The 24,509-nt window shown below is 39.0% G+C and overlaps 1 protein-coding gene across 1 annotated transcript; it reads left to right on the top strand.

Annotated features, from left to right (window-relative positions):
- Positions 1-13,596: 13,596 nt before the first annotated feature.
- Positions 13,597-20,963, top strand: tkta (transketolase a; the record flags this gene model as incomplete). Its single annotated transcript, XM_079242788.1, has 14 exons — positions 13,597-13,703; positions 15,105-15,222; positions 15,339-15,452; positions 15,564-15,661; positions 16,519-16,710; positions 16,879-16,997; positions 17,152-17,348; positions 17,468-17,632; positions 18,580-18,736; positions 19,213-19,343; positions 19,425-19,508; positions 19,620-19,713; positions 20,003-20,125; positions 20,776-20,963. The coding sequence occupies 14 exons, from the start codon at positions 13,597-13,599 to the stop codon at positions 20,961-20,963; spliced, it is 1,887 nt and encodes a 628-aa protein (XP_079098914.1).
- Between the last annotated feature and the right edge of the window lie 3,546 nt (positions 20,964-24,509).

Raw genomic sequence — 24,509 nt, 5'->3', positions numbered from 1 at the left:
GGTGTTGGCGTGGCTCTTTGAGGAGCATCCAGCAGCATGGATCTGCCAGGGAGGCTAGAGAAGGACAGAGTAGTCTGACCGATGAGCTGGCACTTCACCAGGGTGAGCGACTCGGATGCTGCTGGCATAATTTGCCTCTGAAAGGAAAGATGTAAAATAAACAAAAAAGATTTCATTAGTTCACAAAAATGTGGTTGTTTCAGCTTGTAATATTACATATGTCATCATGGCAAAATATGTCCCAACGTTGTCTGACTGAAGTAGGAACAACTACAAAAAGTAACTGAGTTTTTTAGGACCTACTTCCTCAAATCCTGTCAGTCCATTTGCTCTTAGATAGATAGATAGATAGATACATACTTTATTAATCCCCCGTAGGGGAAATTCAAGTGTCCAGCAGCTGTACATTCACACAAATTCACATTCAGTACAGGTTAAAAAGTTAAAAGTTACTAGCAATAGTAATAAAAAGTGCACATGATCAGACTGAGCTGTTACACAGTCTTATAGCAGCAGGAACGAACGACTTCCTGAACCGTTCCGTTCTACACCGTAGGGAGAGAAGCCTGTCACTGTGGTTGCTCGTCTGAGCAGACAGACATTGGTGTAGTGGGTGCCTGGTGTTACTCTTCTGTCAGCAGATGAATTATCTCTCTGTTGAACCACTTTAGTGCAACAACGGTGGAATAAGTTGTTGCACAGCAATCAAAGTGTGTAGTTAAGTTTGCACGTTTAAGGTACGGCCCTTTGTGGGGTCCTAGAAATACAGTTGACAAAGGCTCCCATGTTAAGCCACCGTCACCTATTATATGTGAGTGTTATACTCGGAAATATCTCTTATAGTTTCTTGACAAATATTATTTTTGTAAATGGCTTTGACCCATGTTCTCCCTTAGCATGCATGTGTTAAATCAAGGGACTCTGGCTTAAGTCCAAAAATATTTATAATAGATTAATTGGTGCTTTTAAATTCTCCTGAGGAGGGAGAGTAGGTGTGTGTGGTTGTTTGTGTTTGTTAGCACTATGATGTGATGGACCACGCCTCTCCTTTGCAGCTCCTCTGCAACCCTGGATAGATGGACGGACAGATGGATGGATGAATGAATAGGTGTGATCCATGAACTTTGATGTGCACCTCTATATAAAATAAATCACCTAAATGACCTAAGTATTGTTTCAGTCATAGCCACACTAATGGCCCATACTGGAAAGAACAGAAGCCTCCTCCAGCTGGACAGTGTGTGCCGACAACAAAAACCTGCAGAGGAATGGCTCAGAGTGGCTTCATCACCGTTCCGACCTGACCAAGCATCCATTCCCTGGAAGATGCAGAAGATAGACTGCAAACATCCCATTTCCTGACATCACAATACTAAAAATATTCTGGTGGCACAAGGAAACCAACACAGTAGGTGATAGTCCAAGATTTAGTGTATGTTTACTTAGAAAACAAGTCTCATCCCTGAATTCTTTGATGTACAAATAATTAATTTAACTTCTGGTAAAATATGTTTCAGCAACCTTTCTGTGGTACCAAATAATATATGTGTCAAGTTTTGACAGAAAGATTTTATAATTTTTTCATTTTTAAATACTGGTACTTAGTATATATATATATATAATATATATATATATATATATATATATATATATATATATATATATATATATATATATATATATATATATATATATATTTATATATACATCAAGAATTCATCCCTGAATTCTTTGATGTACAAATAATTAATTTAACTTCTGGTGTATATATATATATATACACACACACACACACACACACACACACACATATATATATATATATATATATATATATATATATATATATATATATATATATATATATATATATATATATATATATATATATATATATATATATATATATATATATATATTGTTTATATACATATATATATATATTTTTTTTTTGTTTATATATATATATATATATATATATATATATATATATATATATATATATATATATATATATATATATATATATATATATATATATATAAACAAAAAAACAGCTATGTACATTTTCCATCAAAATGCTTATAAGACAGAGACAAGTCCAAACTACGACGAAAAAGGGAGACTGATCTGGCTTTGATGTTCCTCTTAAAGCTTAGCCATGGTGCATGGTTAAAAAAAAAAAAAAAAAAAAAAAAAAGGACACAGATTGGAGCATAATGAAAAAAATTGAAGCAGGTGCTTAATGCAGCTTACATCAGAACACAAACAAATAACGCGTGTAAAAATTGAGAGCTGCCACTCTCAGACATCACGAGTTCACGTCCGCTGTGTAAGTCCTTGAACTGCGAGTAGGCCCCGCAAAGGAAGAAACAGAAAAGGTCACATTGCAGTGATGCTCCGAGAAGAATTAATCTTCTTATTGCCAACTAAACGTGATATGAGCTGTACTGCAATGCATGACTCCACATCTTGTAAGCACATACTGCAAGCTTTGCATCTTCTTTGTGCTACGTTTTGCCATAGCCTACAGCAATGTCAGTGTATGAATAAATGCGTTTTTAAACCCCTCTTTTTTTTTTTTTTTTTTTTTTTTTTTTTTTTGGCATATCAATTTCACTGCTGCATCGACATCGTCGACTGGGCTATGATGATGAGAATGAAAACTGACGTTTCCATGAGCGATTCGTGACAAACTAACCCATCACCGCGCGTCCTCGTGTTTCTCCTTGGACATAACCAAGGTAAGTCGTGGTTAAATCCCCCCCCCCCCCCCCCCCCCCCCCCCAAAAAAAGGACAGTCTGACTCCAGGCGTTTGTAGTGAAAACTGAGCAACGTAGCCATCTGATGGTCCTCGCTGCTCTGCAAAAACATCTGGCAACCTCAATACAACAAACCTCAATCAGAATCCCAAACACTTCGGGCCAACAGTGGACACTTCACGTGCCCAGAGCCAATGGAAACGGTGTCAGCTCTGACTGCGCTCTGCTATAACGCATTTATCTGTATTGTTTCTGATGAGACGACTGGTCCCCCCCCCCCCCCCCCCCCTCCTGTAAATCTACCGTGGCAGCGTCGAGCTGAAAGTGGCCATTAATATCGGCTGTCCTCTGACAATAACGAACGAGCATCATCCCTGCCTGCATGCAGGAAAACGCAGCTATGCTAAGAAGCTAACTTGTGAACCCGCTCCGAGCCGTACCTTTCCTGGAGACTTCTCAATTCAGCAGCGGTCCTCTCCGCTCGGTTGCACAGGTCCAGAGAAACGCAGGTCCGGGTTTAAAATTCATCAGCCTCCGAAGCAGCAGAGACACACACACACATACATACACACAGCCTGCGCTTTAATTAAGCTCTTCCATGTTGACAGTGGAGAGCTGGAGACTGGCGAGAGCGCACTGGAAAGGACAACAGAGCATCCTCGTCGGCTGCCTGCTTATCGTCACGGCGCCAGTGAACAGTGAAACGATCCTTCATCAGAGAGCAAGTTATCCTCCTCCTCCTCCCCAATCCCCCTCCTAGCATTCAACTCTCCTGCTGCTGAACAGGTCACACACGCACAAGCTTTTGGAAGAACCCAATACTTGTTTGGAGATCTTTAGGAAAAAGGGACTCCTGTCATATAAAGTAGACTTTGTCAAATTACGAATGGTAGACAGAAAAACTATTTAGCAGAGAGGCTTAAATCGTCTAAGTTCAGAAGAATTAACTTTGGGTTGCCAGATTGTGCAAAGTCCTGCTAGAATCAGTTTTTTCATCTTTTTTTTTGTTTTGTTTTTTTTATCTTAATAATGCTCATGTTCATGAACTTAGATAAATGATTTATTGGCTGCTTTTAAAGTAACATTTACAGAATTTTGCGCCAACAATGGAATAGGCTACACATTAAATTAGAGATTTTGACAATACTTTATCTGATCACGTGATATATTCACACAGCCAGGCAATCACTTTTGTCTATCCACTGTGTCCCTGCTCCACCACACCTGATCCAAATAAATGAGTCATTGGGAAGAACTATGTAAGCAGTTGGATCAGTTTAATGTGAATCGGGTGTGATACCACCGGAAAAAAATTGAAAATATGCAGAACATCTAGGCTCTCTCGGACCAAACATGCTTACTCAAGGTTTACAAGGTTGTGAGGGGACATGAGTCTATCCCAACAAGGTTTCTAGGTAGAGTACACCCTGGGTAAGTCACTAGTCCATCACAAAGATCCAACAAAGAGAGACAAACAACTATTTGTCTCGGCATACTCTCCTAGAGAGAATTTAGAGACAAGTGAAGACGAACAGGATAATCTATTTGGGTAAGAGTTTTACAGCCAGATATATAGATTGAGTTGTTTTATACCCCACAATGAGCATAGGTGTGTTTGGAAGAGTAACAGTGACACATTGGGCTGCAACATCATTCTACTTATTATTTTTATCATAGCAGTAGTGTATTAACATGGACTGCTTTGGCATCAACTGGTTCAGCTGTTTGCACAAAATGGATGGAATAATAAAGAGGACTTCCTCTGAAAACTGCTGCATAACCTCAAACCAATAGACAGTTGGACATAAACCAGTACTCCGGATAGATGATGACAAGAAATATACATCTGAAGTAGTTGTAAAATTGTAAAAGCATGGAGATAAATATGAAGCTTTTGGAGTGAATAAAATCTATCATCAATCAAATAATTTAATTAATGCCAGAAAAAGCAGAACAATTATTTAAGCTGCCAAGAGGAGTGTTCAAAAAGAGAATTTTAATTAACAAGTAAAATCATTTATTCTATGCACAACTTGAGTTCATGATTTTTTTTATTCACTTGTTTTGCTTTTTTCAATGCTCAGAATAAGTAACTTATTAAGAATTAAACCAAATCCTTTTCAAAGCTCCTTGCTGTATGTTAAAAACAATTTCCAAAAAGGAAAATGTTTAAATGCTCAAATGTTCACCCATTAGTAACATTAATGCCTCCAAAGAATACCACAACTACTGCATTGTAATGTTATTATTCGATTGGAACACAAGTGTGCGCCATGTGATAAAATACACTTGAAGTTTTATTATAAAGTTTCCATTAAAGATAATGAATATTTTCTTTTACAATATGTATATTCCTGTAATATGTGTCATATTTAATAGTCTTCATTTTATTCACCTGAAAAGGTATTTTTCATTTGAGTCTTTCTTTTGTAATGTTATTTATGACTTCAGTGAAGTCAAAGAAAATGTCTCCATTGCACTGACAGTGTGCCACATGTGTTTATAATGAGAAAGTAAGTCAACACCAGTTCACTTGATCTAGTGGCAACACGCCTCTCTCCTGTTACAGCTGCTCCTTTCAAGCACAGGTTCTGTCTGAAGTCTTTCAGACATGTTGTCAAAGAGAAATCTTATGATTTTTTTTTTTTGTAGAATGTGTTTTTTTCCCCCGATGTCTCTAAGTTTCATGGAAACATCTGACCTAACTCACAATATTCCTTTTTGTCTTTAAAGCTCTTTGCACCACTGTTAAAAAAAGTGGCATGCAATTATTATTCACTTTAATAATTGATATGATAACTAATTAAAAATGTTTTCTTGTGCTATATTGACACATTGTTACTTCCTCCTGAGCGTGTACACTTGTCATGCATGAAAAATGCATGATCAAATGATTAGCCTTGACCAACTGAACACTACAAAGAAAAGCTAGATTTTATTACATTATCTTTAGTGGTGCATTGCAGGGATGGACTGGCAACCTGTCCAGGTTGCACCCTGCCTCTCACCTGCTAATTGCTTGGATCGGCTCCAGCTTCCCTGCAACCCTGAATTGGATTAAGTGGTATACAAAATGAATGAATGATGGTTATCGGTGTAGCTTGTTATGTAGCTGTCACCATAAGAACCAAGAAACTATTTAGAAACGATGACTTTTCAGTTACAAAATAATAAACAAGTGCAGGCATTTCACTTAGCTGTACAATCTAAAATCTACTTCTTCTCCAAAATTCATGAATATTTACATTTACATGCCAAGTCTAATCTAATAATATGTTTGCCTTAGTAATAATAACCTGGTACTTAAGTAATATTTGTTGGTGGTGTAAAAATCCTACCTGAGCAAGGTCTCTGCTTCTCCTACATGTTCCAGTTGACAAAAACTAGTAGAAAACACTCATCTTCCTCCCTGTTGGGCTGCTTAGTGAGTGAGCTACAGCAGCATTTGGTGAAAGATGAAGAGTGACTGAACAAGGAGACCGAGATGAGGTTGACCGTGTCAGTTTACCAGTCTGCCCAGGACAATGGATTGTTCTAGAATCATCTTGAATTATTCACCTATGGATAAAATGGTGCGCGTGAGTGTGTATTTGTGTGTGTTTTTTATGAATGTGTTTCTATGTTTCTGTGTTAACCTCTGAAATAAAATAATGTGTGGAAGGAGGAAAACAGTAAATTAGTCGATGTGAACCTCCTGGGGAAGGGGCTCTATAGGATAAAAAATTTTATGTGTAAAACTTTTCTTAGTTCGAAAAATGTCTGAAAAGTTCAAAATGCAGTATTTCAATAATTTGTGTGTCTAATCGTGTTAAATATCAGAAATGGGTGTGATGGTAAAATCCAGAGTACATCTTTTACCTAAAATGCAATTAATTGAATATTAAAGGACACTACATTGATCGAGTGTCCATAAATAAGTTGTAGACACAGGAGATAATTGATAATTCACCAGTGACAATGACACCATCAGGCCTCTAAGTTACCTATCAAAGAAAATAATCTAATAGACAGTTTTTTCTAACATTTGTCAACTTGCCAGAGCAAACATATTGAAAGGTTTGGACCCTGACAAGTCATTTTCCCCCTCATAGCCACCTTGTGCAACAGACTGACAATTTCAATAAACAACTTTTAAAGCAACTGATCGTTTTTATATTTAGGCTTTTGAACTAATTAATCAAGAAAAATGCACCATTTGAAGGGTTTATTCATGAGTTTTTAAGGAGCTGCAGGAAGTCCCTCCACTTTAGAGATATGCAGGCAAGCTGATTCTACTGTGTATGAAAGGTAATTGTCTTTATGCTCCAGCTTCATAGTTATCAGGTACAATGTTTTGTGACCTGGTTTCTCTGTACTGATGATTGCCTTGCTAAGCCTGCCGTATGGCTGTGAAGATGGTGGAAATAACAGTTATACACTGCATAGTTCATTCACCTGGAACAGCACATCTATCTGTGTATTTGTGGGTTTTTTCTCTGAGCTTATGTTCAAAGTTGGCGTCTCTGCTTGTCTTCAAAGTGGTTTTCAGGAGAAAAACGCAATGCAGTTCAAAATCACTAAAAAAGGGAGTGAGAATATAGACAGAGGGTGCAGTGGCCCCCAGGGACTACGTCTGCTATTTGGTTCATTGCTGCAGCATGCCCCCACCTCTTATCTGAGTTTTTCTGCTCCAAACGAGCACTTAGAAAATTAACTTGGGTTAAATAATGATTCACTTCCGAAACTTTAAATTGATCATTTACCAGTTTGAGTTTGGATTTTGGACAATTTATTTCTATAATTGTTGATAAAATATAGAATTATAGGCTGTTTTTGTATGTAGTCATGGATGTACATGTACTGTACATGTATTTACATGTAGACATGTATTTAATTTACATATTTTAATTGCAGTGAACACACTTTTATATATTACTCCTACACTATAAATTCTCTTAGCTCACTCTGTCCTTTATCCCTGAGTTTCAGCTCTCAGCGGCCCCCTCCATCGCCCTCCTTCCTTGCTTTCTGCAGCCATTTTTTAATCAGATTGCAATAAATCTACATGAGTAGTTTACTCGTGCTCATAAGCTGTAAAACTGCTTCCTTTCTCTCATTTAATCTCAGTCTCCTTTCAGTGTTATGCACGGCTACTGGCTGCATGTGTTTGTTCATTTTTGTTCTCATGCAGTGAGTATTGGAAGGATGACCATGTGTGACTTAATACGATACCCAGGTCTGAGAATGCATATGAAAGCTTGCTACTGCAGCACATTTCTGTGCACTGATGCAACAAACGGTGCTTTTGCATGTTTATGAGAGCCTGTGCGTATGTATGTGTGTGTGTGTGTGTGGATGTGTGTGTGAAAGAGTGTGTTGGTGGAACTGCTTGAAGGAGAGCAGTAGTGATGGAGCCTGAAAGCCCTGCAGCGCAGCTGTTCTTCCAGTGCATCGTCAACTTCATTGCTGAGCCCACAACACACGCTCAGCCTTAACCCCTACTACTCTTCTCTCTTTCTCTCGCTCTTCTTCTTCATCCTCTAACTCTGCATATCCAAAGATCTTCATCTGAGTCTTTATATCTCCCATCTTCAAGTTAATTTAATTCTCTTTGCTCTAATTATCTCACTTAATCAGTAGTGTCACCTCTACGCAATTGCCATATCATGCCCCTTTCTTTTGACTTCCTTTTTTTAAATTTTTATTATTTATCCTTCCAGCCCTGCCCATACTCTATCAGGATGATCACTCGGTCCATCTGTGTCTGTGAGCCCCTGTATGATTGAGTGCTCTGTTGAGAATTCAGTTACCAGTCCTATATGCTTAGGTCTCATGTGCTGTCAGTGGGTGGGACCTCTGAGTGACAGACAGCTCTCAGATAGAAGGGCAAGTGCCCTGTCATCATGGTGACTGCAGAGCGATTTAAGAAAATGGACTGATAAGAGCAGAGTTGAGGAGGCTCAAGCCTGAAGGAGTGACTGGCATTAAAGCAATGTACCAAGATCCATGGATGGGAGTGTGAGATTGTATGCGTCTGAATATAAACACATTTGTTTTTGTGTGCACGTATGTGTGCATCTGAGCATGCCTGTGTGCATATGTGTTGGTCTGTGAGTAAGTGTGTTTGTGTAGATAATCAACATTTGTGCTAATTGTAAAATTGCAGTAATTATTCAAGACCAACAATGCTGTGAATGTTTATTTTTCTCTACACCAAAGGGGGAAAAAAAAACCCATTGTGTTACAGAAACCACATACACATGCTGTGTGTTACATTAAGGCATTGTTTCAAAAGTGGTGGCTTTGCTCCTCTTTTTCTGCCAGAGAGATTAAAAATAGAAACATTCATGCTCTCTGAATGTACTTTCCCTCCAGGAAGTGTGCAGTTGTGGGTGTAAGACATTGGCTGAACACCATCACGTGGCGTCATCTTGCCAGGCTACCATTGGCTGGCACCTGTGGGGCTCTGTGAAGAAAAGCTTTTCTGACAGGACCCAGGAGCCCAGAGGAGTTGCTGGAAACTGGGAGAAGGACAATGTCGGTGGAACCAGGATAGCAGTATGGGGGCTCAAGAGATGGAATCAGCCTGGCTGTGAACGCAGAGGTGCTGGGATGTGACCTCCCAGCAACAGCAAAGGGCAAGAATCCACAGAGATGATCACATGGCTGTGAAGGTTACGGAGAAAATGAATGAGTGAGATGGGAGGGATGTGAACAATGACAGTCATACAACACGTGCCAAGATCATACATGTTCGGCTCGCATTGGACTATGTTGCCATCCTGGTAGTGGTCCTGTGATGGACTGGTGACCTGTCCAAGGTGCCTTGGTTCTCACCTGGTGATTGCTGGGATAGGCTCCAGCTTCCCTGCAACTCTTAATTGAACTAATGATTGAATGAACTTAATAAACCTAGTGACTAATTTCTATTTTTCATGCCTCATATTTATTGACTTTTATGCTGCACAGTTCTTTCAAAAACAACTTCTTTAGCTAGTGTGCTATACTATTATGTGTTTTCCTCTCAGTAATTGGCAAGCCAATCCAACTCTAATGAAGCATTTTATGGCAGCTTCACACTGCATTTATGGGGAGACAGTGTCCTCTGGTGTTAGACACTTGGAATATGCTTGGTTTTTAATTAAAGGACGCTTAAAATGGACACACAGACAACATTTAATAGTTCTGTGATATGCAGAGGCAAGTCTACTGCCTTTTCTGTTTCTATTTAACTCTTTTATTAGCCTTCTTATTCCCTAAAAGTAAAACTTTCAAAATGTAAATGTCCTAAGATGTTTTTTTGATATACATGCTTAGAGGTTACTTTCTCTGCTTCACAAGTATTGCATTGTGTAATTATTATTTTGATCAGTTATCTTTTTTTTTTTTTTTTAACCCTTTTACTAATTGTCAACAGTGACCATTTTAGAAAACATGTCAAAGTACTTCCTATTTTTTCTCTTTAATTTTATTTTTCAAAGTACATACTGTTCATAAACCTCTTCTGCCACTGGTCAAATAAGAAGTGATATTTTGTATTCGCTACTGACCCACAGACAATGACGGGAAGCAACTGTACTTGTTATCGCGAAAATTAAATTGCTACACGTATAAGGAAGGAGTTTCTTTTGTTAGACGTCTCTTGGAACAGCTGATATGCTACAGTTTTTATTATTCTGAAAACAATTTGGTCTTTTTCACCAGAGGGTTTGATGGGTGCTTCTTCTAGCACTACAGTTATGAGAGGTTGCAAATATAACACTACTGTCTTGTGATTATGTGTTTAGTCAATATGTGCAACATTACTTTGCATTGTACATATTGCAGTACTGTGTACTGCAGTACTGTGTACTGAAAAACGACAGAAAACATTTCAAGTGTCTTCAGGTGTCTAAGATGTCAGGCCAGGCCTTCCCCAGTGGATAGGGTCGATCTCGTGCTCACAGAGCCTTGATTTTTGTCCCGGACTCATGATCAACGGACCGGCTGGCAGGCTGCTATTCCTGGTCCCCTGGGGTCCATGACTCATGGCAGACTTTGGACTTCCTGTGCCTCCTTCGAGTTTGACCCCTTACCCTCCTCATGGGCTATCTATGCTCTGTGGTGGCTTCATGTTGCCCAGTGCTGAGGGTCCTCCTAATCTTCTTCTGATCCTTGGAGGGAACGAGGTTGCATTTGCAACACTAACCTCTATTATTATTCACTTGACACTAACCTCTATTATTTTCTTCTCTCTCTCTTTCTCTTCCTCTCTTCTCTTTCCTCTTGTTATTGTTCATGGTTTCCACTTTTTTTCTTCCGGCAGGTACTCCTCATGATTGTCTACTATGTTGAGGCCTAAGGATTTTCACTGTTTCTTGAAAAGTATAACGGCTGGTTGTCTGTTTTTTCTGTTTGTAAATGATTGCACATGTGGTTGTTTGTTTGTTTGTTTTGTCTTTTGTTTCTTGCTCTCCTTTATCCTCTCCTTTCTCATTTGACTAAACCACGGATCATATGTGAAAGTTTCTCTTCAGTATATGAAGAGATAAAGAAATAGAAACAAATCAAATGTACTGACTGAGACTATCCCCTAGATGGCAGGCCAACCCTCCCCAATATGACTGTCCTGCATGCAATATATTGTGCACACATTCCCTATCAAACACTATATTTAAAACTAAAGAATTTTTAGGTAATGTCTATATGTCCTCCATAATCTGTGTTTATTGAGAGTAATATCAAATACCTTAGATTTTGATTTTAACATTCCACGCCTAGAGGAATTAACATTTGTGATTTTCTTTTGTTTGTTTTATTGTAAGATGAAGCTACCTGTATCTATAAAACTGCTGAACACATCAATTTCAGTTTTGTTGTCAGGATGGAAAATTTTTTTGTTATTTTTCATGACATTAATGCTTAAGTTGAGAGGCTAAGTGCTACACTTTGTCTTACCCTGCAGGTAACTTTCCATTGTGCAGTGGTGAAGCCCAGACATGCACCACCTATCAAGTCCATGAGATTTTTTTTCAGAAGGACTCTAGGGAAGAACATGGTGTCCTTAGGTTGTCAAACAACTTGAGCATCATGTTGTAGGACAGAAGATAGACAAACTACACAGAGAACTTTTACCTTTATGCAACACAGGCATTTTCTTGACTATATTTCAAGCTCGGAGAACATATAAACACAAACATAACATTCTATTTATTAATTTTTCTCTTCATTAGCTTTTTTAGCTTATGCTGTATAAACGGTTATTAGATATTTAAGATATAAGGCAAAGAGAGCCACTTTATTGTGATGCATATTTCATACACTAGTCTATTTAAAGTGCTTGACATAAAACATATAAGTATTGCATATGGAGTCCTCACAATTTTTAAAAATTATTTGACATTACAATTACAGCAGGTTCCAGATGAAGCTTTAAGAAGTATTTTAAAAACTAAATTCAACAAGAAATAAAATCAATTAAATACATTCATAAAAGTTATGCATGCAGAGGTATTCATAAACATTAAGAAGAAAAGTCTAGCCCAACAAGAAACGCCAAAAACAAGCGGCATGTTTATTTATAAGCTGGCTCATCAAGAATTATATAAAATAACTAAAGATAAGTATATTAATATTTGGAAAGGAGTTAGAGAAAATATATGCAATATTAACATTTAGGTAGTTGTTAAGCAACCACTTTTAACCAAATGACCTGTAAATGAGCAACAGTTTTCCAGCTTCAACTTCTTTGGGGTTCTGGATGTGATACTGATAAGATCTTCTGTGAAAACTAGTGGGTGCTGTATGAATCTGACCCGCTGCAGGGTGTACCAAAGAAAGGACCGAACCAGATGTCTTCTCGTCTACGATTTATTCATGGTGCTCATATTCCAGGTTTCGGTTATATGTGCGCGGTTCTAGGAAAATACAGAAAACAAAGAAAAAACTAAATATACAGGTATACAACCAATATCTATAACAGAGGTAATGAGCCACAGCTTCCATATACTGGAATAAACTAAAAATACAAATGAAAAACCTGGCACTACATACATACACACCAACAAATGCACCCGGATGGATCAGGGATCTTAATGTATTACTTTTCAGTTTTTACTACGACCATATCTTGTTATTTTGTTTGTTTGTTTTGTTTTGTGTTTCACTACTAAGTTGTGCCCAGAAAGTACTCACAATGTTTGTTCCCATGAAGATGATATAATTATCTTTGTTCTTGCATTTACATAATGTTGGACATTTTTCCTTTTACTTCATTCATATTCTCTGCTATGAAATAAATTTTTGTCTTCACTCAATTTCCTTTTCCTGTTTAATTCTTAAACTCATGCTAACTCATCCTTCTCTTAATTGGACATGTTGAAACACAGGATTTGGCAATTAGAATAAGTTGCTCTGTTTGAATAAATAGCAAAGAAGGACCAACCATCATATTTGAATGATTAGTTTTGACAGTAGAGCCACAGTGAATTAGGGTGAAGTGCTTCAAAATTATCCTCCACCCCTCCAGCATCATAATCACTTGGTAGCCAATAGAATTCTGCCATTATATTTTAGCAGTGACACCCATACCACGTCACACCGTCCCTCATCCTCTATGTATTTGTGTGTGTGTGTGTGTGTGTCTACTTGTGCATCTATGAGTCTCCATGCCCTGTAGGATAAATCCAGCCTCTCCTCTGTTCTCGTCCTCTCTTTCCATCTGCCTCTGCCTCTCTCACATTCACATTTGCAGGTGCTTCTCTTTGGCAACCATCTATCACATACACACAGACACACCTTTAAAACACACAAACTCATCAGAGGATTGTTGTTGGTCCACTTTTCTGGTGCTGCGGAGCTAAGCAATTTGCCTTCATGGAGGATTACCACAAACCTGACCAACAGACAGTGCAGGCGCTGAGGAACATTGCCAACCGCCTCCGAATCAACTCCATCAAGGCAACGACTGCAGCGGGCAGCGGGTGAGACTTGTTTTTCACACTTAAGCTTTACCATAAAACTCTGAATAAGCTGCATATATAAGAAAAGTCTGACTAAGGTGTATAACATCATGCAAATCTAATGCAAAATTTGACAGGAATTTGAAAATTTAGCAAATAAACACCAACACACACACACCTACTGAACTACGCACAAACAGATTCTCTCTCACACCACACACACACACATACACACACATGCATGCAAGTGGGGCTAAAGGAACAATGTGTTCTGTCTTTGTGCTCTTCTTTTGGTCTATTGACAAAGAATTTAAAGATAAAAACAACAAAAACAAATCTTTTTTAAATCCAGTTTCATTCTTTCTTTGATTTTTTCTTTCTTTTTCATGTTCCAGAATTCCTTTCATATCTTGTTTTGTTTAACATTTAAACTGCTTTAAATATGCACATTGGTAAAGAATAATGCATTATTTTACAAGCAATGAACATAACTCAGCACCACAAACATGCTAAACAAACAAATTAAGTTTTCATTTGTATATTTTTATAGATTGTCCCATTTCAGACAAATATTTAAAGATGTGAATTAAATTACACACATGTGGTACATTATAAAAGAAATGTTTTAATCTGTAATTATGCTTTCTCTGTAGAATAAATTGTATTTAACTACCAATTTTGGAAAGACAATGTGCTCTCGTGCAATATCAGACACAATAGGCTTCTGTGTGCAGTGGTAGGTGATTTATATGTCATGACAGACCAGAGAATTGCGATTTTGCTGCAGTCGCATCGGTCATTTTTAACGGGAAAACAATTCTAATTTGATTGTAATTAGTTTAGAATCTTTATTTTGTCTCAATGACTTTGATGGAGGTTTTTTTTAGAGCAGATTTGACATCAGTGCAGTTTTTTTTCTGTCTTTACAGATATTACCAATGCAAGTGTTTATCAAAGTAAAATATGATTTTGAAACAATATTATGTGTCTATGTTTTAAAAAAGAGGTCATTTACTGATGCCTAACTCCCCACTGAAATAATTCTGTCATGTCCAAACCACAGTGGCAGGAGCAAAAAAAAAACCATTAAAACCAAAAAAATTCTGAAACAATGTTTACTTAAATTTTTATGTAAGTTTTATTTATCTTCACTGGATATAAAGGACAAAAACAATTCCTGATTACCGTAGACGGTTCAGATTCTACAGAGCCGGTGGTTCAGCCCATTGTCTCTTCATGAATTCAGTATTACAAATATTTTTATTTCAAAGGGCATTTGTATTTAAACCTTCATCCCCTCTGCAGTTAAAGCTGCTGTCTATAATATAATATCAGTCTGTTGATACGGATGTAGCGTTTAATCAAACTTGATAAATCTTTAGGTTTGTACTTTTGAGCAACCTCTTCTTCTCTGTATCACAGACACCCAACATCATGCTGCAGCGTAGCAGAGATCATGTCTGTGCTTTTCTTTCACACCATGAAGTACCGCCCTGAAGACCCAAGGAACTTCAACAATGACCGCTTCATCTTGTCCAAGGTGAGCAACAGTGAGCCATGCACTGTTCTGGAAATCCCCCATCATATTAGTTTTTGTGTGTTTGTGCATGCATGTGACATTGCCAATGGTCATTACTGTTTTTTTTTCTCTCCCAGGGTCATGCTGCCCCTGCTTTGTACTCCATGTGGGTTGAAACAGGTTTCCTGAAAGAGAGCGACCTGCTCAGTTTGTGCCAGGTTGACTCTACCCTGGAGGGCCACCCATCCCCTGTAAGCTGTCACATATTGTACCATATCTAGTAGATTATCTCACTGAGCAAGAGCAATAAATCAAATACTAATCTGCTCCTTGATAACACTCATGATTTGTGTGCATTTCAGAAGCAACAATTTGTGGATGTGGCCACTGGATCACTGGGGCAAGGTCTTGGTGTGGCCTGTGGAATGGCTTACACTGGGAAATACTTTGATAAATCTAGGTAATCTCTCATAAATGTGCACAGCACACAAATGAAAGACACACGAAAACACTTTAGTTATATGGCAGTTTTTGCAGTTTTTCACGCTTTTTATTGTTTTTGCATGTGCATTTTTCATTTTTGATGTGGTAATCTATTCATTTTTTCATTAAATGTAAGTTTAGTTTTACAGACTACCTTTTTCTGATGCCTTTTGAAGAGGATCTAACACATTCATTGAATGTGTGTTGCAGCTACATGCTCTGCTCTCACGATTCTTCTGCTCTAATAACCACAGGCACAGCAGTCGCATCTTAGTTATTTTTACCATACGAGCACATTTAGTCTCTGAATGTGATTCAGATATTAAGCTTTTAACAATGGATTTATTTTTCTGTATACAAGGATTTTATTAGTTTTAAATCATTCACAACACAACTTTGTATTAAGCTATTTTAAGGTAATCTGTTGGCATATATGGTACATAAAGTGCATAGAAAATAATTTGCTTTTGAAATGTGTGGCTCTGTATTCAGTTTAAATCAATTTTTTGGAGGAATGGTTTGGACATGTGTGTGAAATTCAACAACGACAGTCTCAGGGGCCATAGGGAGCCTTTATTTAACAGTCGGTTACCAGTCATCTCCTAGATATATAGAGAGAATTGGTCTGACAGGAAAAATGTTTTCCTGAGAGACCTGTAAACAAAAAATATACACCATTTTCTCCTTCCCTCTCTCACTCTCTCTCTCTCACACACACACACACACACACACACACACACACACACACACACACACACACACACACACACACACACACACACACTAATTTCACTATTCACTAATCAAATTATTCTAAATTGTTCCTCCCCTCAGTTACCGTGTGTACTGCCTGCTAGGAGATGGTGAGATGTCGGAGGGCTCTGTCTGGGAGGCCATGTCATTTGCCTCTTACTACCAGCTTGATAACTTGGTGGCCATCTTGGACATTAACCGTTTGGGCCAGAGTGATCCTGCACCCCTGCAGCATCACGTCGAAAAATACCAGAAGCGTTGTGAGGCATTTGGGTAAGTGCATTTTGACATATCAACCTAATTGGAGGTTTAGAACCAGTGCACTGTTTACACTGTATTTAAACATTTTACCATGTGAATAAAGTCTTTGTATTTCCACGTGATCCACATGAAAGCCTGCTTTTTGTGTTTTAATATGTCTGTGTTTCTGTGTATGCATAGGTGGCATGCTATCATTGTGGATGGACACAGCGTGGAGGAGCTTTGCAAGGCTTTGAGCCAGCCACGTCATCAACCCACTGCAATCATTGCTAAAACCATCAAAGGCAAGGGCATCCCAGGTAATTGTTTTTGTCTCCTCATCCGCAAATGCATTGCTTTAATTTTTCAATAAACTACAGGCTAAAGCTCTCAGCACGAGCTTATAGTTGGGACCTGTAACCCATCTGGTAAAGAATTTCTGTAAATTTTACTGCTGGATTTATGTGGTTTCAGCTGCAGAGGATAAGCTCGGCTGGCATGCCAAAGCTCTACCCAAAGACATGGCTGAGATGGTTATGAAGGATCTGCAGAGCCGCATTATGAACAGCAGTAAGCACATGTACCCACCGGCTCCCATGGAGGACTCCCCACCTGTCAGCCTGAGGAACATCAGGATGCCGAGTGCACCGAGCTACAAGCCCGGAGAAAAGGTTTGTTGCTCCAGTGCAAACACAGAATCCTTATCTTTTGCCTCAACAAGCCTTTGAAACAAATTAATTTAATACAAAAGTTAACTATTAATGCTGATTGCTGATTGTTTTCTCAACAGATTGCTACTCGGAAGGCATATGGAATGGCTTTAGCAAAGTTGGGCCGCTACAATGAACGTGTTGTGGTCCTTGATGGAGACACCAATAACCTCACCTACTCTGAGATCTTTAAGAATGAGCATCCTAACCGCTTTGTTGAGTGTTACATTGCCCAGCAAAACATGGTATGACCCCCTGATCATTCTCCTTGTTGAAGCCCTGTTTGCAAAGTAAGAGAACAGCATATGCTAAATTGTGAATTACTGATTCTAAGTTTGTGGTGGCAATGAGCACAGCGTCATAGCTGCAAGTCTGAGTCTGTGTTGTCAAAATATCCAGGCCTTGCATATCCACACCATAAATATGGGCAATGACACACGTGCATCCTCATGGAGGGCTGCTGCTGTAAACACTTGCGATTTGGTCACACCTTTCTTTTGCTGTTGCTGATATTCCATTTTATTTTATTACAGAGATAATCACTCATTCTTTGTTGTGTTCTGTCTACATCAGCAGCCATCACTAATGTAGGTCAGCCATGTGTATGATGATAAGCAGTCATGACAAGTGTATTCAGAAGTAAAATATTAATCAGCGTAGAGGATGGGACCATCTGGCAGAATGCCTGGGAAAAGTCAAAAGTTAAAGGATGCAGTAATTGTGGTTGATATTGATTAATAATAGAACAGTGTGTCAACAAAAGCACATAATTACAAATTCATTCCACACATACTATATAAAAATGACAAGTTTTAGTTTGTTGCAACAATAAGAATCCTCACATCAGACATTGATTATGGAAAAGCATATAAGCTGTTGGACTGCGGAAATCCTCAGACAAAGGAAAAAGGAAATTATCTGTAAGAAGAGGTATGCCACTTATTCCCTCCATATGGCAAAAAAATCTGCAGAGATTTGTGAAAAACCTGACCTGCTGGATCTCTACTTTAAGTGTTCTTTGGTTCAAAGACACTTTCAAATATGGTCCATGCAGCAAATATTTGACCCTCTGGGGGATCTTTTTATAATCAAGCTCATGCAACCCATGTCTATCTTACTTGAAACAGGAAAATGACATATCCTGTGTGCTTATATAGTGCAGGTACTAAGAAACAGTCATTTCTTTTCCCAGGTCAGTGTTGCTATGGGGTGTGCTGCACGAGAGAGGAACGTAGTATTTGCCAGTACTCTTGCTTCCTTCTTCACTCGTGCCTATGACCAGCTTCGGATGGCAGCAATTTCCGAAAGCAACATCAACTTGTGTGGCTCCCACTGTGGTCTATCCACTGGTTCGTAGATCGCTGCTAATAAACCATATACACTACAACCCCTCTCACATAACCCATCAAACAATACCTTCACAAACTTTTCCTTAATCCCTTCACATTGTGTCTAAGCACTTCACAGTTTCTGGTTCCTCAGGACACATTCACAATAACCCTCACAAATGTAAGCTAAATGAAACTGTGAGTTTCTGAATGTGCACTTGTCCTTTCTCTCTTTCCCTCTAATACTGTTTTCCTTACTGTTTGCCCCACTTGGCCTTTCAGCTTTTACTCAATCCTCCCCCTTTTCTCCCTTCGTGTCTGCCCTGGAAGGTGTCAGCAGGGAACCAAATGTCCCTCTGTTAGTGCAGGTACACTGCATGCAGTCTGGCCTTCTGGTCAATCATCTGCATGCATCAGCTCACCCGACCACTTGATTGCTTTTAAGGATTTCCTCAATGTTGAAAACATACAGCTGACAATAGATGTGAATGTTACAGGAGAGGAGGGTCCTTCTCTAATGGCTCTGGAAGACATGGCTATGTTTAGAGCCCTTCCAACAGCAACCATATTCTACCCCTGTGATGGCGTATCCACAGAGAAGGCTGTGGAACTGGCTGCTACAACAAAGGTAGTCATAAAACAGCTGCAGAGTTGTGACTTGTTTGCATCGTCTTAGCTATAACCTCTTGTCATTTCTCCCCTGAATAAGGGTGTTTGCTACATCCGAACCAGCCGCCAAGACAGCGCCATCATCTACAACAGCAATGAGGATTTCCATGTTGGACAGGCAAAGGTGTGAATTTCTTTGCTTGTTTAGCTCGTAAGATAGTAGGTTGAAAGCAATTGCTTTAAAATAAACAGGTGAAACACTGTGATTTGAAACAGAGATGATTGCCTTTGCTAGGTGGTGTACCAGAGCAAAGAGGACCAGATTACTGTGGTTGCAGCTGGAGTGACTTTACATGAAGCCCTTGCTGCAGCTGAACATCTTAAGAAAGGTACAGCCTAGTGAAATACTCATTTTTAGAGAAAACTTAGAAGATTATGGCATAATAAGTGAACAAAATTCATTTAACATGCCCTCACATTCCAATTTTGGACTCTCGCCCTAACAATTCCTTGAACCGGCTAGAAAATGTTTAGGGTCAAAATAAGTTTGACACTAATAATATTACTCATGGATTCAAGTACTTAGAAGAAAATGCTGTAGAATCCAAGAAATGGATTCTCAATTGGAAAAATGTTATAAAATGTCTTAATGTATAGTTTCCTAAAACCATCTTCCAGAGAGAATCTCTGTCAGAGTCATCGACCCTTTCACAATCAAACCACTGGACGTTAAAACCATCATGGACCACACACGAGCCACCAGGGGACGCATCCTTACTGTTGAGGACCACTACTATGAAGGTGGGTTTCCATAAAAACTGCTCATGCAGTGTAGCTATTGCATATTTTATGACCACCACCAGCCTAGCAGCAGTGAGCTCTGGAACATAATGCAGTTTGTCGACTCTGCGATTGGTCTGCGTCCTTGGGTGTGTTGTAGTGGCACGCTTCCATTGGTTCGGTGATGAAGCCATGCTGTGGTGGCATTTACTCATTGGCTGAACTGAGGCTGTCTTGTTGTGAGCCTACATTGGAGGAAAGGTATTGCCGCTTGGTGCGTTTTGTAAAGTGGGAGCCAGAGAAGCAGAGTGCTGTCAGATTTCCTTAACTGAGCATGTGCCCATGGGGCTGACTGTGACCTAGATAGCACAGTCTGACTTGCCCTGTGCCTCATAAGAGAGAGGGGGTGGGTGATGGCATGGACTAGACTGGACAAAGAATATTTAGCAACTGTAGTCTGTCGGGTGTTTTGTACCTCATTCGTTTTACATCTGGATGAGATATAGTTCTAAGGTCAGGAGGGTGTATTTTTTCCCGTGTTTTATGTGTTTTTTGTTTTTTAGGTTTTTTTTCTGATATAATTTATGAAGGGTTTGGTTGCTTGTCCTTTCCTTCACCTGAATTTGTATTTCCTCTTTATGTCTCTCATGTGAAAAACTGTTTTTCCACAGGTGGTCTGGGGGAGGCAGTTTCTTCAGCATTGGTCAACGAGTCTGGATTCAATCTGCACCGTCTGGCTGTTTCCCACATTCCCCGCAGTGGCAAACCACATGAGCTGCTCAAGATCTATGGCATTGACCGTGATGCCATTGCCCAGGCCATCCGCAAGATGCTCAGCAGCGCTACCAATGCCAAGTAACTTACTCCATGCCCCACCCACCTGTCTCATTACATTCCTGTGGAGGAATACAAGCAGTCAAGTATATTTTTGATTTCACATGACACCCGACTCTTTGTAGTCATTCACTGTGAATATCCCAAAACGTGATGTATTGTGATTTTTTGTGCAGTTCACCTTGAAGTAGTTTCCATGAACCTTCCTTTTGTGCATCCATCACACTACTCACAAACACAAAAATTCAAACACACATCCTCACTCATAATCTCAACATTTTCATGGTTTTAGTCCATAAATGAAATGCTGCCATAGCTGGTGGAATCTAACTGTACAAATCAATCCATTGTTTCTTCTTCAACATGTGTGATGCTCTCAGCTGTTTTCAAATGCTCTTTTTTTCTACCTTATTAAACTGGAGATGGTTGTGTATTGTTCTGATGTAGCTCTTAATAATGGGTGGGGCATAGTTTTATTATGGGTGTTTATCATGACGACAGTGACAGAAAGAAATGAACTGAGTTGTTGTTTGTAGAAGGTAGTGAAAAAAAATAAACAAATGTAGGATGGTCATTAGGAGCAGTCATGTAAAAAAAACAACATTTCAGCTTTTGTTTTTGCAACCCCTTTCCTTTCAGCACTCTTTTTATTATTGGTTTTTAAGGTACCCTAAACAAATACACCTCAGGGCTGCAGGTCCATCTAGTGCTGATAGAGTAGGACTCAAAGAGGCCATGGTTGCATATATGAAGGTAGATTGGCATCTAGTTACATCTGACTTGTGAACCTAAGAACAAACACTTTCTTTGTTACTTGAAATTTTGTATGTCCCATACTTTCATGTAATAAAGCCCTCTGCATTTGACAAAAACAGTCATGATTATGTGTTTTTCAAGCAGTGCATACACCCAGCATTCTGCCTAATGAAATTATTAATACTGATAGTAAATAGCAGTGTAACAGTAGCGTCGCCAGACGGTTTTTCTGGGGTCTTTAGCCCGGATGTTTTGCGTTTAGCCCTGGTAGCCAAAGCCTTTGTAAGTCACTGAACATAGATGCTCTTAAACTAAGCTGCCAACCAGCTCCGTGGCTCCGCTCTAGTTTTTCTCTTCAGCCGCAGGTACACCAGAGACTGTATATAAAAAGATGGACGTAGCCTCCGTGACGTCACCCATAGGTTTCTGAAGAGCTGAATTGAAGCTCGGTCGGCGGTTCCTACCATCCCCATCTTGGCAGAGGCATGTGTGTCGTCTCGCCCGGAAAATACAAAAATAGGCAAAGAGTTGGAGCTGAGAGGTGGGCTGTGAGCGTCATGGTGGATAATTGACATCGAGCAAACTCCGAGCTTTCTGTAGCTAAGAGCTAACCAAGCTAAACCGGAGCTAACAGGAGCTAACCAGCTAATAGAGGTAAGCAGACTAAAGCTAAGTCACGTTGTTAACCGGCTAAAAACTGCAGTTGTTATACGTTCTTCTGACTTGAAGCAGGAGATTGGTTACCTGTCAATGAAAAGGACACACCCCTAAATATGCAAAAATTTAAAATCAAATTACTTTTAAACAGACGAATTAGAAAAGAATTCACTACCCCCTACAGTTGTCATGAAGTTAAACCTGACCTATTAAACTGAAAATGGATTTTTGAACCAGGCTGTAAACATGTTTATTTCTGCTGTGAAGTTGGCCTTTTTAACATGGGAGTCTATGGGGATTGTCTCTGTTTTGTAGCCAGCCCCTGGTGGATGAAGGATTAACTGCAGTTTTATGCACTTAAGCTTCACTTTTAACCACCAGAGGCTCCGTTCATCTTTCATATACGGTCTATGAGGCACACTCACACATATTGCCGTGTTAACAAAACAGCGTGGCCACTTTAACGGTTGAGCTGGAGAGAGGAGAGAGAGACACACAGCATGTGATCTGCATAGGCAGCAGAGGAAGTTAGCTCTGAGAAGCTTCCTCTTTAGCAGCAAATGTTCTGCTATAAGTTTGCAAAAACTCCACAAAGTGGTGCCTGCTTCACCACTGCTGGGTGACATGAAGGAAGTTTCCCCCAAAGCTAGCTGCAGCTAGCTGTTAAACATACAAATGTAAAAAAAAAACCCTTGGGTTTGGATAACACCATGTACAAATGTGTTATACCAATTCCATTTGAGTATAATACATAAAACCTAAATAAATGTATAAAACCAAAGAAAAAACAAGTTTTAAATGTGAAGAGTACATTTTGACCCCAGGCAAAATTTAGTTTCTGTCCCTGATCTATGCTTTTACTTACGTAGTTATCTGAAAAGGTTCATTAGTAGTGATGCACAGATCAATACTAAAACATCTATATCTCTCTGCCTATCCCAACATTTATATAACATATAAGTGAACTTTTAGAATAGGTAGAAACTCTTCCAGCTGAGCAGCGCAGGTGACTCACATCGCAGTGATGATGTGTGGTGGAATGAGATTCCTCCCTCCCACACTGCACTTCCAAGCTGCAGCAGATTGCCAATCATTACTGGGCAGAGCTGGATGCCTTTATATTCAGCCAGGTGGCTCCTTCAGCAGATCTTCCTTGCCTGGAGTAGCAGACTGGTAGCTGTTGCGCCACGGGTACTCTAGCACTGACTGTGGTTAGAGCCCAGGTTTTAACAGGACTTTTTGTTGTTTGTTTTTGTGCCTGCATTTCTAATAACCATACTGAGGGGTGCTGTTTTATTTTCTTTTGCATGTTTTCTGTTTTCAGGGTAATACCCAAGCCAAGCTAATTGTGCCTGTGCACAAAAAGGGTGGGGGATTTATTTATTTTTTTTAAATACTTTTATTGACTTGTTAAATAAAATATTGTTTTTTTTTGTAATGAATCCGCCTACCATGATGTAATCGGATCTGTGGTTCATTTCTGGTGACTGGGGCGAGAGTACAATCCCCCCCAGTCTGGTGTTGTTGGACAATCAAAGTTCTCCCTTGGCTCTATGCCACAGATGGACATATTTCAGGTCTATACATTTCTACTTCATACATGCATTTTTCAAAGGGAATATCACACACACGCATATATATTTTAATACGTCATTATCGTTTATAAATTTACATCTGGTCAAAGGTTGTCCTCAAATGCTGGAGATGCCCCCAAGTGTCATTATATATAAATTAATAACATTTTACTTTATTTTAGAGTAATATATTTATTTGATTACTGTACATCCCTGAGATTGATAAAACATTTTTTAAATATGAAAATAACAAGCTTAACATTTGACCATAACAGAGTCTGAATGCTTATTTCTATGGTGACATGAATAATTCCTAGCATCTCTGACTCTTTTATGTTAATCTTATCAAACAGAAGTCTGCCCTTTGGCCTGTTTATGTTTCACAGAAATGTACTGCCTTCAGCTCCACCTTCTGCAGTTGTAAACTCATGCTACTTCCAGGTTCTCTTTCTCTCTCTTAGCTTCCTGTCCAAAAGAGACATAGAAAGTCTTTAGTTCATTCAAATGCCAATACTTAAACCTGTAACATTCACATATATTGATGATAAGCTGGTGATAAAACTACACAGGATGTCAGTCCAAAG

This window comes from Telmatherina bonti (genome assembly GCF_933228915.1).
Source record: "Telmatherina bonti genome assembly, chromosome: 6".
Classification (NCBI taxonomy): domain Eukaryota; kingdom Metazoa; phylum Chordata; class Actinopteri; order Atheriniformes; family Telmatherinidae; genus Telmatherina; species Telmatherina bonti.
Note: the sequence above shows the minus strand (reverse complement) of the source record. Positions and strands in the feature narration are given on the sequence as shown.